General features: G+C 60.0%; 2 protein-coding genes across 2 annotated transcripts in view; both read right to left on the reverse strand.

Annotated features, from left to right (window-relative positions):
• The window catches only part of ASIC4 (acid sensing ion channel subunit family member 4), a 28,782-nt gene that overhangs the window by 2,657 nt on the left and 8,077 nt on the right, over positions 1-18,048 (reverse strand). Inside the window, exons 2-8 of the mRNA XM_064719086.1 lie at positions 2,272-2,416; positions 1,982-2,109; positions 1,732-1,891; positions 1,293-1,349; positions 1,044-1,197; positions 557-648; positions 159-238 (exon numbers count right to left, since the gene is read on the reverse strand). Of these exons, the coding sequence (XP_064575156.1) occupies positions 159-238; positions 557-648; positions 1,044-1,197; positions 1,293-1,349; positions 1,732-1,891; positions 1,982-2,109; positions 2,272-2,416 (816 nt within the window). The remainder of the gene's footprint in view (positions 1-158; positions 239-556; positions 649-1,043; positions 1,198-1,292; positions 1,350-1,731; positions 1,892-1,981; positions 2,110-2,271; positions 2,417-18,048) is intronic.
• On the reverse strand, positions 2,423-3,338 carry LOC135450686 (acid-sensing ion channel 1C-like; the record flags this gene model as incomplete). Its single annotated transcript, XM_064719087.1, has 1 exon — positions 2,423-3,338. A coding segment is annotated over exon 1 (855 nt), but the record flags the coding sequence as incomplete, so codon positions are not given.

The following is an 18,048-nucleotide window of genomic DNA, read 5'->3' on the forward strand; positions in this document are numbered from 1 at the left end:
AATGCGGGGGGACCCATTCTCCTCCCACTGCCTTCCTCCAGGTGTTCCCTAATTTGGGGGCTGCTACAGCCCTCTGGGGTGGCCACATATTTTACACCCTCCCCAGGAAGCGTGTCTCTGTAACCACTGCTGAGACACATCCCTGAAAGCTAACACACCTCGTAGATGTAGTCCAGGATCTCCAAGATGGTGAGGATGCTGGCACCGATGAACAGGCCCATCTGCCCCCCGATGTCCCCTGGGGAGGAGGAGGGGAAGATGGTCACCAGGAGATGCTGTGCAGCCCACTGGAAGCCTGGGGTGGGCCAGCATGGCAGTGGGCAGTGCCAAGGCTGCCTGATGGTGGGGCACAGAGCAGTCATGGGGGCAGGGTCAGCAGGCCCAAGGGTGTGGGGGACATGCAGGACAGGGGACAGTCAGCAGTGCTCCACCCTTCAGCCAGCCTGTGTCTGGCTGCTGCTCTGTGCGATCCCTTCCCCTCCAGACCCTCATCTTCCCAGGGCTGGGACCTAGAGCTGCGCGCCTTAGGGCCCCAGAGGAAGGTGAGGGGAGTCACCAAGAAGCCCAGCAAGGTCATAGGCTTTCTTCTGCTCAATGGCTTCGTAGTTGAGCGCCTCAAAGAAGATGTCCAGCACCAGGAAGTTCTCCCTGTGGGGACACCATTGTGCTGAGCAAAAAGGGTTGATCTGGACCCTTCTTCATCACTCCCCACAAACCTCCCATGTCCCCCAGCCCTCCAGCTCTCAGGTTCTCCCAGATGCTTCCATGGCCCTTATGAATATTTGGGCTGATGCAGTGGGGACATGGATGGGGCATGTCCCAGGCCAGGAGAGACAGTGGGGTGGGCAGGTGCTGGCAGGAGGGCTGGGAAGATTGGACAAGTTGGGAAGAAGCTCTAGTGAAAACACCCATGCACAGAGGATGCTGCAGCAACCAAGTATGCCAGGACCCTCTCTCTGCATGCTGCCAGGAGTGGAGTGGAAGTTCCCCAGGTCCCCAGCCCCCTGCCCATGCCCTGGAATACCCCAGTGCTGGCAACTCACCGAATGTAGGTCTCGTTCTTGTTGTACTTGCGGGCGAGGTAGCGCGCTGAGCCCTTGTTGGGGATGCGGACCATGGAAATCTCCTTGCCATAGCGTGTCAGGTTGCACGGTGTGGGGCAGCTGCAGCGCTCCTGGCTGTCCTCCACTGCTGCGTCTGGGGGCAGACACCCATTGGCACAGGCACAATCTCCAGCCCCCTCCCTGGGGCACTCAGACAGCCCCTAGGTGCCCACCCATTGTCAAACCTACCCAGCGTGTGGTCAGCACACTCGATGTACACATTAGGGGAGCAGATGGATTCATTGCCTGTGGAGAAGCAGGTGGTTGGGAGGGGGGGAGTCCAGTCAGATTCTGCCCCCCCACTCTTAACTCACTCCCTTGGAGGTAGTGCAGAGGGCAGGGTGCAGAGAGAATGGGAATGAGTGACCCTTGGGTGCAGGCTGGTTGGGGCAGATGTGGCCCAGGTACAAGGCAAACAGGGAAGGTGCTGACCTGTGGTGTAAGGAGGGTAGGACAGGGGCTGACCCAGCATGTGGAGAGGATGGGGTGGTCCCTGAGAGGATGGAGAAGGGGCCAGGGGAATCCTTGGGTACAGAGTGTTGGGGCAGAGGTGATCTTTGGGTTGGAGCAACCCCAGCAGGACTGCTGGGGCAGTGGGGTGCCCCTCACCATCATGCACACCCCTCACCTGGCATATGGACCATGCGGCAGTGGCAGCTCTGCACCACGGCCTCCTTCTCACACTGGAGGCGGCAGGCAGCGATGCTGTAGGTGTCATAGCCGGGCAGCAGCTGCTCCCCCTGCATGCTGGCCCGGCAGTTCCCCCACGGCTGTGGCAGGTAGGTGAGCTGTTGGGGTGAGAAGGGCATTGCTACAGGGCTGTGCTGGGCTGAGTGCCAGCAGGCACTACCCTGGGGCTGTGGGACATCCCGTCTTACCCGCTGCTCCTGGCAGGATACAAAGGTCTGGAAGCCAGGAGAGACACCAAAGCCCAGCTGATGGATATAGGGTGGCTCATCCTGGCTGTGGATCTGGACCCGGATGCCAGCTTCAAATGATGTCTCATCTATAGGAGTACAGAGGTGCTGCATGCCAGCACTGACCCAGCATCTGCACCCCTCTGATGCCCTGCTTCATCCATAGTCCCCTCACAGGGCTCTGCTTGCCCAGCAACTCTGCATCCTAGCACCCATCACCTGTGCCCTGCCTGAGCCACAGCCCCACTTACTGGTCTCTCTCCAGATGGGCAGGTACTCTTCCTGCTGGATGTCCAGCATGATCTCCAGCCCGTTGCCCATGCCACCCTGGCGGGTCACACGTGGATTCCTCCGATCCCCATTGAAGGTGTAGCACTTCCCATAGCGTGTGTAGACCTGGGGATGGAGAGAGCAGTGGTAAGGGAGCAGGCGGGGATCTGGTCGAGTATTCTGCAAGCAGGATGAGGTCCAGAAACTCCTTTTTGATTCCAAGGAGGTGATGGAAGGAAGGTACAGTCTTTCATGACCTTTGGAAAGGCTCATCTCAGCCTGACTCCCTACTGCACCACTCCTCCACCCTTGCTGGAGTGGGGGTGAAGCATCATTCCCAGTACCGATGGGGCAGCCCAGCTGTCCTGCACCTTCCAGGAGGGAACTCACGGGAGTGAAGTGCTGGGGGCCACAGCGCTCTCCCTGAAAGCGACACTCCACCAGCATGTCCTCGATCTGGTGGCCCAGGCGGTGAAAGAAGCTCTGCATGGTGCGCTCGGAGCGGCGGGGTGGCAGGAAGCGCGAGTAGTTGGCCAGACGCGTCAGCCAGGCACGCTGGTCCTCCCCCAGCACGGCCAGCATCTCGGGCACCAGCGAGTGGTTCTCCCGGGCCAGCCCCAGCCACTCTCCCACCGAGTAGAGGTCGGGCTTGGTGAGGTGCAGGAAGCGTGCCCGGTTGGGGTTGCAGAGGGTGACAGCCGGGAAGCGGAGCTGGGGTGCCCAGGCGAGGCGTGCGCGGGTGTGCACGGGCCGCGAGAGCAGGTGGTGCAGGCGGTCGGCGGCGCCGGTGGCCAGCAGCCCGGCGGAGGCCAGGAAGGCCAGGCTCCAGAGCAGGCGGCGCAGGCGGGACTGGGGCCGGGTACACATGTAGTGCAGGCCGGGGATCCGGGTGGCTCGTAGGATGCCGACAACGAGCTGGGGCGCGCTGCTGTCCTGGGGTGGTGTCAGAACTTCCCCGTCCTGGCAGCAGGCAAGGGGCAGCGGCATGGCTGCATTCAGGGTGTCTCCTCTGGAAAGTGGGCTGCAGACTGCCCCTGAAGCTGCCCAGGGTCCCTGCTCCCCTCCAGGGATCTCTCCCTCCTGGGAGGCTTTTGCTCTGCACCTTCCTGGAGATGAACAAGGCGGGTGCCTTCCTGAGCTGCTTCGGTGATGGGTGAAGGGAGGGAGAGGAGGGGGTTGCTGCAAACACGCCTTTCCCCAACCTGCATTCGGGAATGGAAAATTCCTTCTCGAGCTGGTTCGGGACAGGGGTGTGTGTTGTCTTACCCCAGGCAAGCTGAACTGGCAGCCCCCAGTGTCCCAGCATGGTGGGCATCTCTGTCTGGATAGCAACGACCTGTCTCAGGCACACTGTGTGAACCCTGTGCCTAGGAATGTCATGCTTCAGCTCTTCCTCCTTGTCCCTTGCCATGCATTTCAGTGTCATCACAAAATATTGCCCGGACCTCAAGGGTCCCCAGTTGTATCTGGGGGCTGGGGACTCTGCCCCACAGAGACAGGACAGTGACAGCACTGGGAGACCATCACCTGCTGCAAGTTCCCCTTGGGACCTTGTCTACCTTGTACCTTGGTCTCCCTGTCCCTGGAGCTGGGGTCTTCAGTGCATCTGGGCCAGGTGGGGCGGGAGAAGCGAGACTGTGGGTCAGGAGGAGCGGAACCACGGGGTGGGAGGCTGCACGACAACCCACCTGCGCCTGGCGGGTGCTTTGAAGTGACGGGAGGCTGTGATCAGAGCGCAGCAGTGGCGGGGAGGGGGGGTGGGTGTCTGTACCCAGCTGTCAGCGTGGCTGGCAGCGTCCCGACAGCCTGTCAGCTGCCTTCAAAGCTCAGCACTGTACTCTCCTCAGCCTCTCATCTCCTGCTGCTGCTGCTTCCAGGCACCCACCTTCAGCGCTCACCCGGCGTGGGCTGGCATGGGGAGGGGGTGTCCCTCATGCTCCACAGCTCCAGGACAAGTCAGGGCTACTGGGCCCAGTCAAGAGCAGCATCAGGGCAGGAAAAGGCCAGTGGTGGCAGAAGAGATTGGAACAAAGGGAACTCCTGATGACCTCAGCAGTGACTCCCCAGCACCATCTCTGCCACAGGCCTTGATGCCTGAGCAGCACGTAACTATAGCCACGATGGGGACACGGCCAGGATCCCATCTGGCAGCTTGGTTACGGGTGCTGAAGGACTTCAGGCCGGTCAGAAGCAGGACAGGCCCCGAGGGGGCCGAGCGGAGGCAGCGGGCAGCACCCAAGGGCAGCGGGGCCACCCATGCCATCCCTTGCAGGCCATGCCCGCTGTCCCTCACAGGCCGTGCCTGCCCACTGTTCCTCACAGGCCGTGCCCGCCGTCCCACACAGGCCATGCCCACTGTTCCTCACAGGCCGTGCCCACCGTCCCTCACAGGCCGTGCCGGCCGTCCAGCACACGCCGTGCCCGCTGTCCCTCACAAGCTGTGCCCGCAGTCCCTCACAGGCCGTGCCCGCGGTGCCGGGTGCTCGGCGGGCGCTGCCCGGCAGGGGGCAGCAGCGCCCCGCGCTCCGCGGCCCCGCGCCCCCGCCACCCCCGGGCCCGGGCCGGCCCAGCCCCAGGACAGCCCCTGAGCCGCACCGGGCGGCCGCTGAGCTCTCCGGCTCCTGCTGTACACCCGCCGCCCAGTCCAGCGCTGGCACCATCCCCGGCGCGGACGCCCCGCTCCCTGCACGCTCGGGACCCTGCGGTACCCGCCCTGAGCTGTCCCCTCAGCGCTGTATCCCCACAGCAGCGCCAGGACACGGCTCAGCCCCTCTCTGTGGGGCGGCTGCAGCCGGCTCGGCTCTTCTCTGAGATTTATCGCGGCTGTGAGCGCCGGCGGCTGCCAGCCTGATACCATCAGCCACGGCACACCAGGGCAGCTTCTATATTAGTTTTCTTTAAACGGAGGATAAGCTCCCCAGGCTGGAGAAAATGTCATTTCTGTGAACGCTTCCATCTCGTGTCAGTTCAGACATCTCCAGGCGGCATGGCAATCACCCTGGAGGGGGTGAGGGATGAGGATGGGATGCAGAGGCTGGGGCATATGGGGACAGATCTTAGGGACAGGGACCAGTGTTGGGCAGGATTGGAGGCCCAGGTCCAGCTGGGATGGTGGCCGTGTTCCAGGCAGGTGGGCACGGCTGTTGGGGAGGGTGAGGAGCAGGGGTGCCCATGGCGTCCAGCTGAGTTACTCACTTGTCGGCTACTGGGGTACCAAGGCCAGCTGTGAAATCACACTGGCGAGAGCACAGCGCAGTCCTGAAGGGCTTTGCCTTTCCAGCATGACAAATCCAATTAGATAACAGGAAGTGCATGAGGAGGAGGAGGAGGAGGAAGAAGAGCAGAGGAGAGCCTGCCTGTACCAGGAACAGGATTTGCTTCCTGCAGCTGACCCAGAAAAATACCTTGCAGGACTGAAGTGCACATGTCCAGCCAAGGATAGCAACTGAGATATGGGCCCGTGGGCACCCAGCTCTGCCTGCTGGGCACCCATGCATGTTGCAGTCTTAGGGCCAGAGACACAGCAGTCCTGTGTTACATGCTGGTCTCCTTGCTCAGCCAGTGCATGCCGGCATCCCCACACCATGCTCACATGCAGGGGAGATCCCATTAGGGAGGTAATTTCTTGACATGATTCCTCATTTTCTTCTCTCTCCCATGGAGACACGCTGACCTTGACAGAAATAGCTGCCTGCGCCTCAGCAGGCAGATCCCAGTCAGTTATTGCTGGGGCCCCCGGCATCTTCTTCCCCAACCCACACAAGTCTGGGGCCCCCCAAGTGCCCCCCATGCTCCCAAGACTTGCCTCCCAGCCCCCTTGCTGTGGGGAGCCTTTTGGGAGCAAGATGCTGACTGCCAGCATCCTCATCCTGGCTCACGGCAGCCCACCCATGAGCACTGGGGGCACGAGAACCAACATCAGGCATTCCCAGTCCCCCATCCCCAGTGCTGCCAGCCCATTGTGCCAGCCTCGGGCTGATCCCAGCTCATGCAGGTATTTCCACGGCTTACACGGCTCCCCATGGTATTTAGCCTCTGGAAGACGACGTTAAACATTGCAGGCAGTGACAAATCCTGATTGCTCTGAGGAGACAAGAGGCCGCACTAAGCTTCCAGCCAAATGTTTTCATGCAAGGGGAACGAGCTGCAACATGTGTGGTGCCAACGGGGCCTGCTGCTGTGTGCCTGGGCCACCCAGCCCTGCTCCCACATCCCCACGGGGACAGCCAGCCCTGTTCTCACATTCCCACTGGGACATGCAGCTGACGGGCAGGCCCTGGGCATGGGCACACCACACAGGAGCAATGACTCCAGCATAGAAGCACCCCTGAGAACAGTCATCATTGGGGCATAGTGGGGATGGGGACAGGAATGGGAGGACACCAGAGTGCTCCCCACCTGGATTTGGTGGGGATGCCAGCCCAGGGGTAACCTTGAGGGGCATGTCCAGATACTTGAGCCCAGAGAGCAAATTAGCATGGGCAAAGCTGTGACACAAAGGAAAGCAGCATCCAAAACCTGAAGTGCTTTTTCCTGCCTGAGTGCAAGCAGCTGGAGCACAGGGATGTTCCTAGACAGGAGACATGGCACAGGAGCTGGGGCCAAACTGGGATGACACTGGTAGAGCTGGGGCAATGGCACACCCAGGCACCCTGCCTCCCGCTCTGCCCCTGCCCCACACTGTGGCCATCCCAGCTCTTCTGGAGCCCCTCCCCATGCCAGAGGCCCCCCCCCGAGGCAGCCCCCATCCCCACCAGCCCGCTCCCCCCCCACAGCACAGTCAGCCCCGCCTGGGTGCCCCGGGAGGGAAGCCGCAGCGCTGACGCCAGCATTACAACTGCCCGGGATATGAGATCCGCTTGGATTCAGCAATTTCAACTCATTTCAAGCCCGATTCTGCAGCAATTTTCTGAGCCAGTGGGATGTTTTTGCCACTGCAAACGTCCCTTCTCATGCATGGTCACACCATTTCCTTTCCCCGCTCCCAGGAGGATTTGGGGAACGGTGCCAGTTTGGCTCGACCCCAGCTCTGGCAGTAGCACAACCATCTCCCACACTAGCAGCCCCTCAGTGCAGCCCCTGCCCCACACGGAACTGCTGGGAAGCCTCCTGCAGGACACACAGCCCTGCATATGGGGTCTGGGGCTGCTGCCTCCATGGGGCACCAGGCTCTGCATCCTCAGCCCAAACAGAGCAGGGCACCTTAGGCACAGCACACACAAGTGATGGTTTAGGCTTCTTGTTTCCCTCATCCTGTGAAGGACTAAGCTCTGGAATATCTCCTGCAGCTCCCTGATCTACCTCCAAAGGAAGAGGGAAAACAGTGTGGGGCAAAGGGGCCAGAGGCTGCTGCAGGCACATCCCAGAAAGGCCAGGACCCCTCTGCCACTGCAGCTGTGCCTCTCTCTGTGCTACAGGACAGCCCTTGCCAGCTGAGTCCCCTTGGCTAGGCCTGAGCCAGCAGTGGAGCTGTGGGCGTGTGGGGCTGGTAGAGCCCCTTTCATGCCAAGCAGACTCGCTGCTGGAATACCAATAGCTCAGCTGTGCTGCAGGCTGTGCTGCTGGCCAGCCAGAGCAGGGGGAGACACCCCAGCCCCGGCACTGGGCAGAACAAGCATGCCACAACCAGGCTGCTGCACCCGGGAGAGCGTGTAACCCATGTCCCCAGGAGCAGGTAAGATCTAGACCAGGGCATCCTGCTCCTGGTGGCTCAGGAGCATAGGGATGCAATGCAAGGCAGAGGGGTGCACCGCGCACATGGGCAAGGACACCCTCCCAGAATATCTGCCCAGTACTGCCAGTGGCTGTTAAAGCAGGGGGACATTGGCACGATCCAGCTTTCAGGATCAGCACCTGTGACAGCATGCCCAAATTCGTGTGCCAGAGAAAGACCTTTCCCTGCTAACCATTGCCTCAGGAGTCCTGCCCTGGCCAAGCCAGAAGCTGGAGAGAGCTGTGCTGTTCATGCCACATGGAGCCAGGGTGGCTGTGACACAGAGGGGAGTAGCTGGGGACCCCAGCTCCTCATCTCTTAACTTCACTGCATAGGCATGGCAGCACACTGCACACACATGACAGCCTGTTGGAGCAGAGAAAGGTGCCATCATGTGGTTGTGCTTTCTACTCCTGCTGCTCCTGGGGGGAATTTGTCCCAGAATCTCACTCATTTCCAACCTAAATTTATTCACGGCCAGTTTTTACCATTTGTTCTCATGCCAGCATTGTCCCTTAGCTTAAATAGCTCTCTTTCCTCCCTTGTGTTTACTCCCTTGATGTATTTATAAACAGCAATCCTATCCCCTCGCAGTCTCCAGCCTGCCAGCCTTCACGTGCCAATCGCTTCTGGTTTCCTCTCCTGATTCTGCCTCTGCCTGCCTGCACAGCCCGGCTGCCCAGCACAGCATCAGCTCCAGCTCCTCAGCCCTGCCTGCCCAGGGCTCGCACACAGCTCTGCCCCTCATTCCACAGCAGCCATGGGGCACCATCCCAAGCCATTCTGGACTGCTGCCCCAGCCAGGGGTAACCTGCCCCCTGCAGATCTCCCGGCAGCTTGTGCTTTCATACAGCTTGTTTTCATTGTAAGAATCCACCAAAAGCGACACCTGGGCAGATGAAGGAGCCAACGCCAAGGGAATTGCAGAAGATGAAGTGCCAGTGGCCAAGGTATGCTGCAGTGCAGGGCAGGAATACGAGGAAGAGGGAGGACAGGAGCAGTGAAATGAGGGGGCAGGGGCTGGGGTAGTCCAGTTCATCCTGCTGGCAGCCAGAAAACCCCTCAGAGTTGCTGAGCATGCTGCCCACCTACCCTGTTCTCTCCCTTAGTACGACTGGGGTGCTGGAGCTGCAGAAGGTTTCTGCATGATGTTTCTGCCTCCTGCTTCAGGAGGAGCTCAGGGTCCCCAAGGGAAAGACTGCACCAAAGCTGCACCCCCAAAAATGCCACAACGAGTTTGTCGAGCTGCCAAGACACTCCCTAGCTTGGATTTGGAGTGTGCTGAGCAGCAATCCTGCCCTCCCTCTGTGCACCCTCCGGCGCTCTCCAGCCGGATTCCCACCCTCAGACACCCCCGCGCCGGGCACGCCGCTCCCGGGCACACAGCACAGCATAGCACGCTAGGGATAAGCGCTGGGATGGGCTGCAGCTCAGCCCCCCTGCTGCAAACCCAACAAAACACTCACATACACGGAGAGATCAATAATGATAGGTTTGGGTAGCGGGCTCCCCTTGGCACTTGGAAGAGATCCAGCACCACGCACGGTACTGTGCAGACACAGCTGGCCAGTGCCACTTGTCCTCAGGACCAGAGAAGGATCCCCAGCCCTGTGGTTTCACAGAGATGTGGCACTGAGCCCACACGTCTTGCAGGCTGGAGGATGCAGGGAACATCAAGGCTACCCGAAAGCGGGGTATGCAATGAACCCGGGGCTCCTTTGTGGAGCTTAGGCAGCCTCTGTTCTTTGACTGTGGTCACCTCGCAGGAGCCCCAGTGCCTCTGCATGGTGCTGGTTGGGCGCTGGCGGCTTTTGGCTGCAGATCCTGGGCACCCCCGGGCCTGTCTTGCTGTCCTTCGCATGCGGGGGCCTGCGGGGATGTGGCCCCGCGTCCCCCTTGGCTCCCGGGCAGCGCATCCCCCGGGGACCGCTTCTCTTTGAAAGCAGCCGTACAGGGAGCTCTGCCGCCCGTCCCCAAAGGGTTAACAAGCAATTTCCTTTGCTGACAGCTCGGAGACCGTTCTCTATCGACTGCGGGAGAATAAGAGGGGAGAAGCAGCGAGATAAAAAGGCAGCAGAGCTGGCACCGCCTGCTTAATCCCAGCGTTTAATCTGCTGGGGCAGCGCAGGCAGCCTTATCTCGCCGTCCTTCTGCTGCTCCATCTCATTACTGCTCCCACGGCTGCCGGGAGATGGGGGAGCTGAGCCGAGGAGCGGGGCCCGGGGCAGGGATGCCGCCTGCCGCCCCGCTCAGCAGCCCCCGCTCCTGGCACCGCCGCACCCCCCGGAGCCCGGCCGGAGCGGGGGGAGCACACGCGGGGATGGGCACATAGCCTGCGCCCACAAAGCACGCTGCTCGCGCCAGGCGCTGTCACACGGCCTCGGGGACACGCTGCCAGTGTCACACACTCAGTCACACGTTTCCCAATCGCTGAGCTCCGGTGGGCCAGCCAGCACGATGCCCAAGCCCCACCATGGCTCATGAAGGATGCCGGGCTCCATGGGACAGTGCGTGTAGAGCACCCTAGGGTCAGGACAGCAGCCAGGGCAAGGCCATCTTGTTCTGCATGTGCCCTTCCCTCCACCCTCATCTATCCAGGTATCCCCCTGCCGTGTCCCAGATCAGGTCCACTCTTCCCACCAGGCACACCATGGCCACTGTCCCTGGGACACACCGGCCTGGACCTGGCAGCTCCCACAGCCTCAGGGCAGGGTTAGGCGGGAGGGGAGGGGGTCCCTCCAGCCATGGCATTTATCTGTAAATCCACAGCACTGACACGGTGAAGATGAAGCCTCTGCTCTTGCCGGGTTGTCACGGGGGTTATTCTCCTGCCTACGGATGGGTTTGCACTGATAACATTTATTGTCACCCTGGCGGAGGTGCCAGCACCTCACTGCCTGCTGCTCTCGCAGGGCTGTGCTGCCTGCCGGGGGGTGTTGTGAGGGGAATGAGCAGCACCTCAAGGAGCACTGGCCAGTAGAGAGGGTCCCCAAACAAAAGGACAGCCAGACATGACCCTCTGCTCCCTGCTGGTGGGGCTGCTGGCTCCCTGCCCACCTGTTGCAAGGTGCCTCACACACTCTCTGACCATTTCAGCAGGATGCAGGGGATACTGGTCCCTGAGCTGGACCATGCAGAGCAGAGCACACATCTGTGCTGTCACAGATCTGCTGACAGTGCTGGCATTGCAGCTCCTGTCACAGCTCGGCAGCTTCGCGGCGCTCCTGCACAGTGTGGGGTGATGGGGACTCGTGGGGCTGCTGGGGCAGCCATGTGTGCAGCCACCACAGGCAATATGGCCTTAGTGGGGAGCGGGGGACAGACAGCATCCTGCAGCCTCAATTCAGCACCAGAAGCTGGTAGGGTGGCTATGAGAACCAGGGCTTCATGCACCCCTGTGCTCCAGGGTGACATGGGATGAGCAGGAATACCCTCCAAAGGGGAACTTGGCTCCAAAACACCCTGCTGTGCCATGATCCCTCAGCCGCTCTCTCCTGCCTGCCCCCAGACCACAGTCCCCACCACTGATTTCCCTGGGGCCAGCAGGGATTGCCCTGAGCCACCTGGTGCAACCAGGCAGGGGCTGAACCAGGCTAAATCCCCGAGCAGCAGGAGGGGCAGCCACCTGCCAGCATCCTCCCCATCTCTGAAGGCACCACATCAGCCCCACACAGCTCTCCCACCACCCTGCCCCACCCAAACTCCCACCTCTTCCCTTCCTCCACCCCTCCAGCCGCTGACCCCCGACACTGCTGTGGGCTTTGCTCTCTCTGACAACACGAATTTGACTCCAATATGTCAGAACTGAAGGAAACAACATGCAAGCAAACAGCCTGAGTGAGCCCTGGATGCACCCCCTCCTGGGGCCAGGAGGCCAGTGGGGATGATGGTGCAACCCGACAGCACACAGGGAGTCCTAGTGAAGTGGGGTGATCACAGCTCAGTGGGAAAGGGCTCCTTAATAGCTGAGCCCTTTTAGCAGAGATTAGGGAGCTGCACGGCTTTGATCTTTGATTGCCAATTTGCATCTTGAAGGCGCTGGGACCTCATCCAGCCTCAGCGCAGCCCTTTGTGGTTATCTCGTGGCTAATGGATTTGTTCTTAATGCCGGAGCGTGCAGGCTAAAGGCTGATTAAACCCTCTCCGCGGCGCTAAATCAATGGAACAAACATGATAGGGGTTGGCTTTCCCCAGCCTGGGTGCTCCCGGGCAGAGGGGCTGATGGAGAGAGCCCCCGCACCCGGGCACTGACAGGGGATCCCTCCAAGGGGCTGCCGGCAAGGGCAAGAGCTGCGGGTGCTGGCAGGCAGGGACAGCCCCGTAGCCCATGTCCTTCTGTCCCTATTGTCCCCATTGTCTGCTCTCCATGGAGGTGATGGACAGCCCTGCAGCCCATGTCCTTCTGTCCCCATTGTCCCCATTGTCTGCTCTCCATGGAGGTGATGGGCTGCGTGTGTCAGGACTCCCAAGGCATCTGCTTCTCCTGCGTGTTTGGGCCACATTGCCCATGTGCTGGTCCGTGGCACCTGCAGGAGCTCCTCAGCTGTCCTCTTCAGCTCCTCCCAGCTCCCAGGGCTTGCTGTGGGAGCAGGAACAGGAATGGGGTAAGGCAACCTGCCCCTGCAGCTGGGGACCTCCCTCTCCCCTCTTTACACCCCTTTGCCTCCCACACAAAGGGGAGCAGCACAGGCAGCTCCCACCTCCTCTCTCCAGACCACTTCCCCTTGCTCCTGCTTGGATCCAGTGCCTCATTCCCAGGACTGTATGCTGCTCCCATCATTCCGTACATCACATGCTGGGAGCAGGTATATCTGTGCACACTTTCCATAATGCCTGAGGTGTCCATTGCATAGCCAGCTTCAGAAAAATACAATTCCCATTGTGTCTGCAGGCAGTGCGAACAGAGGGGTCAAAATGCACCCTGCCCACTCATGCCCCAGGTACAGCTGGTCCTTCATCCTAATCGCTGCCTGGGCTGTGGGCCTGGGGATGGGAGCTGAGCACCTGAGACAGGCAGGACTAAAGTTTTGGGGACTAGGAGCTGTGGGGAATAGGACTGAAGATGAGGGTTGTGGGGCTGCAAGCTGGGAGGAGACTGAGAGCATTTTGCAACTTTTGTTTTTTGCAGGGCTCATGGCATTGGCCCAGCTGCTGCCAGGACAAAGATACCTGTGATCAGGGACCTTACTCCAGAGCCCTGCTCCTGTGCTGGAGGGTGACACATGATCTGCAACACAGGTAAGAGCAGAACAGCACCCTGCTGGGCACCAGTCGGTGGGGAAAAGGTGTTGGAAGCCCCCCATGGGCCCCAGACTGTGCCCATGCCAGGCTCAATCCTGGTGAGCAGCTGCCTCAGAGGCAGCTGAGTACAGCATGGAGCTGGTGGGATCACACACTGAGATTCCCATCGGCAAACCTCTCTATTGAAACATCTCCTCTTTGCCAATATTTGCCAAGCACAGGAGATAAAGTGGCTACAAGTCATCAATGCCGGCATTTCAGTCCACTGAGGCTGGCAGTGGAGGGGCAGCCGGGCAGTCAGGCAGCTCCCAGGGTGGGGGGTCCTGCCAGCTCAGCCCCCCCTGCAGCAGTACAAGGAGAGCCAGGATCCCTCCACACTGGTGCACAGCACCTCTGGAACCTGGGATGGATGCTGCTGCCATGGGCACCACTGCCTCTCCCACCCTGCCCCGGGCATCAGCACAGCCCCCCTCCTGCCAGGACCCCCACCTCTGTACCATGACAGCCATTTCCTCCAGGTCAACATCTCCCTGAAAGTCTCAATGCAGCACCAATCCCCTGCCTCCAGCGCTGGGCATCCACTCCATGTCATCCCAGTGACTCCAGTATCACCGCCCTGCCCTGCCTGCACCACACACCCTTTCTCCCCCTTGCTCCAGGCTGCCTGTGCAGTCTCTGCAGTGGTCCATAAGAGGATCAGACAGGACACAATGCTGAGATACAGCTCCTGGAGGAGAAGCCCAGAGCATTATCAGCACAGGGAGTTAATTAAGGTCATGTCAGGCGATAAGGAAACAGGATGTCAGAGCAGCCGCAGCAGCACAGGGGGGTCAGAGCCTGAAAAACTCCCTCTGAAAAGCAGATCCACTGAGATGTGATCAGCCAGGTGCTCGGGGACAGAGCAGCTGTCATGGCCACACAGGCAGGGCTCCATGTATGGCACTGTACATGCCGTACCATGCCCAGTACAGGATAGAATGGGATGGGCTGAAATGGGATGGGGATGGGTGGAGTGGGGTGGTGTGGAATGGGCAGGAGGCCTGGTAATACACCATTTCCTGGGCCAGGAGAGCCTGCTGAACAGCCTGGTTACTTCCTCCTGTCCTTATGGAGAAGCAATGCATCTTGGTGTGACCAGTGTCATGCCAACAGGGCAGGAATTACTGTGAACCCCTGCCCATAATTAGCACATGTAATTGCAGACACTCTCTAATTAGCGGGATCTCAGAGCTGGGTATGGCAGACTGCTTGACAGCGCTTGCATTGCTCCTGCCTCAGACTGTTCACCCTCCTGCTCAGTGATGACTTCACCCCCGAGCCAGGCAGTGCAAGGGGCTGGGAGAGCCAGGCTGACCTGGCATGGCACACCACAGTCACAGCAGGGTGGTGGGAGCAGGCTGTGGACAGGGGGATAGGCAAGGGGGACACACTGCCAGTGCAAATCCGTCTTTCCTGCACAAATTGCAGCATGACCTGTAGCCCTGCCTTGCTGGGCAAGTGCTGAGCTGATGGGACATAATTAATACTTGCATCAATCTCAGCTGGATTTGCATAGTGCCCTCAGTCCTGCGCTGCTCAGGAAGGCAGGCTGCTCCCAGCCTTTCCCAGGGGCAGCAGCACCAGATGCTGGGCTGGCCCTGCCTCCTCTGCAGCAGTCACAGCCCCAGCATGGCCCCTGACTCGCCCCCACAGGTACCTTAGCCCTCCTTGCCCCCCTGCAGGCCCCTTCCCTGCCCTGCTCCAGCCACTGGAGCATTGAAGACAGATGGAGATGCTTCTCTGTGCTGTGGTCTCTCCCTCACTCCTTGTGCTATGAAGAAATTGTGGAGACAGCAGCTTGGGACTGAAGGACGCAGCAAGCTTTGGAGGGCAAAGGGATAAGGCTGAGCTGCAAACACCCCCAGGCAGCTGGAAGGCACGGCAGTGCCCACCTCTGCATGCCCAGATGGGGTTCAAGGTCCTTGAGAGAAAGGCAGCATCCACAGACAGTGCCTCTTTCTTGGGACACTCAGTTCCCTCCTGCCCCAGTGCTGCTTCCATGGCCCAGGTGAATCCCCCATCTCATCAGTAAAGGGGTCTGAGAGGAAGAAGATCCAGGGGAGAAAAGACCCTGGGGTGGTGGCAGGAACACCAGGATGCAGGCAGGGAGCACAGCCCTCACCTTGCTGCCCTGTGGGTGCACAGGCAGGGGGTAGAGGGACAGGGCAGTACAGGGATGTGCAGGGTGTCACTGACCCCAGAGATGACAGGCTGGTGACATGTCCTCGTGCAGCTGAGCACAGTGCCTCTGCATGGCTGCTGACACCAGTGACAGCTGCTCCCAGCCCCGTGACACCGCAGGGACGGCCACACTCCAGGCACAGCCGGACTATCGATGGATACAGGGTGAGACACGGGCACATCTCCAGCCCCTGGCCCTGCTCACAACTCTCTGTAGCCCCTGCCACTGATGTGTTCCACCCCTGCCTGGCCAGAGGACCCAGAGCATCTGCATCACCTGTAGTACCTGCAGCACCAGCTATCCAGCGCACTCTGCACACGGGGACGTGGCCACCAATTGTGACTGTGACCAGAGTGGGGGTCACACTGATTGCAGCTGCCCAGATAAGTGCATCCAGCTCAATCAGAGCTGCACAGCCCTCCTGCATGCCGGGCACCAGGAATTAAACTGCTAATGAGCTGCTGGCTGGAGGGCCGGCAGTTAGTGATTAATCAGAGGCTCTGCTCTGACAAGGCTGTGCCTCCTCTCCCTTCCTGCCCTGCACATCCAAGAGCAAGTGGCCAGCAGTGACCAGGGTGTCCCCCCACCCCTGCTCCCTGCCTGACTCAGCTCTCCAACACAAAGAGGGGTCCCCAACGGCCATGCCACTGGGACACAGTGCCCACAGGTCCTTCCAGCCACTAGCTTTCCTGTCCCCTAGCTCCTCCTGCACTCACCTCCCCCAAGCTGCCATCGGGTGAGAACCTTTTGTTCTGCTGGAAGAAAACCTGTTGAGCCCAGCTGAGCTCAGCTGATGCTCATCATGTGCAGAGTGTGCTCAGCTTCTGTCTGAGAGCCCAGAGATGAGCCAAGTGATCTGGAGAGCATCTGCAGAGGGGCTTCACAAGGGTGGCAGGGGAGGATCAGCCATGCAGCCAGTGACATCTCTTTGGGGACAGAGCGGGCACATGCAGCAGCCCTGGGCCCAGTGCATCAGGGTGGAGGTCCAGTCCTCTGACCCAACCCAGCAGCGCCATTTTCCACCCTCACCTCCTGCCTTCTGCTGGCACAATGGTGGCACGGTGGGTGATGGGGCTGGCAGAGCCCAGCCTGTGCCTGGCACAGCGCAGAGGGGCATGGGGGAAGGCTTTGCAGCATGAGCAGGGGACAGCCATCCACAGAACAGCGCAGGGAGCTGCAGGGAAGCTACTTGACCTTGAGCCTGCCTGCTCCCTGCTCGAACCCTTCATGGTCATGGCAGAGTCAGGACAGGGCAGCACATGGCAGAGGTGTCAGCACCCTCCTGTCCTCACACCCTCCCTTGGCTGTGTGTTGGGGCAGTGCCTGGGAGAGAAGGCCAGGAACCGGCAAGGAGCAGGTTAGAGATGCACGTTTTCCTCTACTGCACAATTAATCATGAGAAGTTTTTCCTCCTTTCGTGCATGAAACAGAATTTGGCAGGGCGCTCTGACCACAGGGACTGGCTGCATGCTCTCCAGTAAAAACCCAGCCACATCTGGCTAGGAAATAACCTCAGAGCATCCCTGTGTGTGCAGGTGGAGAGAGACAATGCTGGGCCAGGCAGAAAAATCCAGTGGGGTTTGGTTCACAGCCCCTCACATAGTGAGCATCTTCAGCTCCTGGTGTTTGTCCCCCCTCCTCATCCCCCAGCACACACATGGCCATGTTGAGTTGTTGATGCCTTCATCCCTGCCTGCAGGCCCTGTTATTCCAGTCGTGGACATAAAAATGCCTAGGCAGGGACATCCACCCTGTGGCAGCATCCCCTGTCTGAGCTCTCATCCCACCCTGCTGCCTCCCCCTGCCCACTCCATCCACAGCCTGACTGGAGCCTCAGCCCATCCTTTCCCAGAGGGAAAGCGAGCTGAAGCCTCCCCAACAGCGTTCCAGTTATTTGTTATTGGAAAAAGGGGGAAATACGTTTTTCTACAATTATTGTTTTTTCCACCTGACTGGCTGCAAACTTGTTAATTTTTTTCTTTAATGTGTGAACAGTGTCGACGGCAGCTGCATGTCAAATGACTCTACGCCCTATCTGCGGGTCCCTGGCTGGCTTTCAGCACTCGCACCGCAAACATTGCCTTCTATAAATAAAGGCCTATATCTCATCAATGGCAGAACAGCAGAGCTTTATATAGTCGTCTTACATAAAACCGTCTCTCTTTATGGGCTTCAAACCATTTGCGTCACTTAGTGCAGCTCCGTAAACCTCCTTCTCCAGACACTCCCTCATGGAGGGAGACCCGGCAGGCTGCCCCATGCCCCAGGAGCTGGGATCCCCTCTCTGCCTGGGGCTGTCCCCTGGTGCCTTGGCAGGGCCAGGTGGCAGCTGGGTCCTTGTTCCCCGGCCCCACAGCCTTGGCATGTGCCTCCCTCCAGCCTGCCCAGCCTTGGCACCAAGTGCCAGGATGGCAGCCGGCACTGCCAGGCACTCCAGAGCTGGGGATGGCTGGCCAAGGGCCAACATCACTCACCCTGCCCTTGTGACCCTGTCCCTGACACCTGCCCTGGGGCAGCACAGTCATGGATGCTGGGAGGTGCTGTTCTGTCCTCTGTCACTTGGGAATCAGGGACCTGAGGGGG

Source organism: Zonotrichia leucophrys, chromosome 7 (genome assembly GCF_028769735.1).
Source record: "Zonotrichia leucophrys gambelii isolate GWCS_2022_RI chromosome 7, RI_Zleu_2.0, whole genome shotgun sequence".
Lineage (NCBI taxonomy): Eukaryota > Metazoa > Chordata > Aves > Passeriformes > Passerellidae > Zonotrichia > Zonotrichia leucophrys.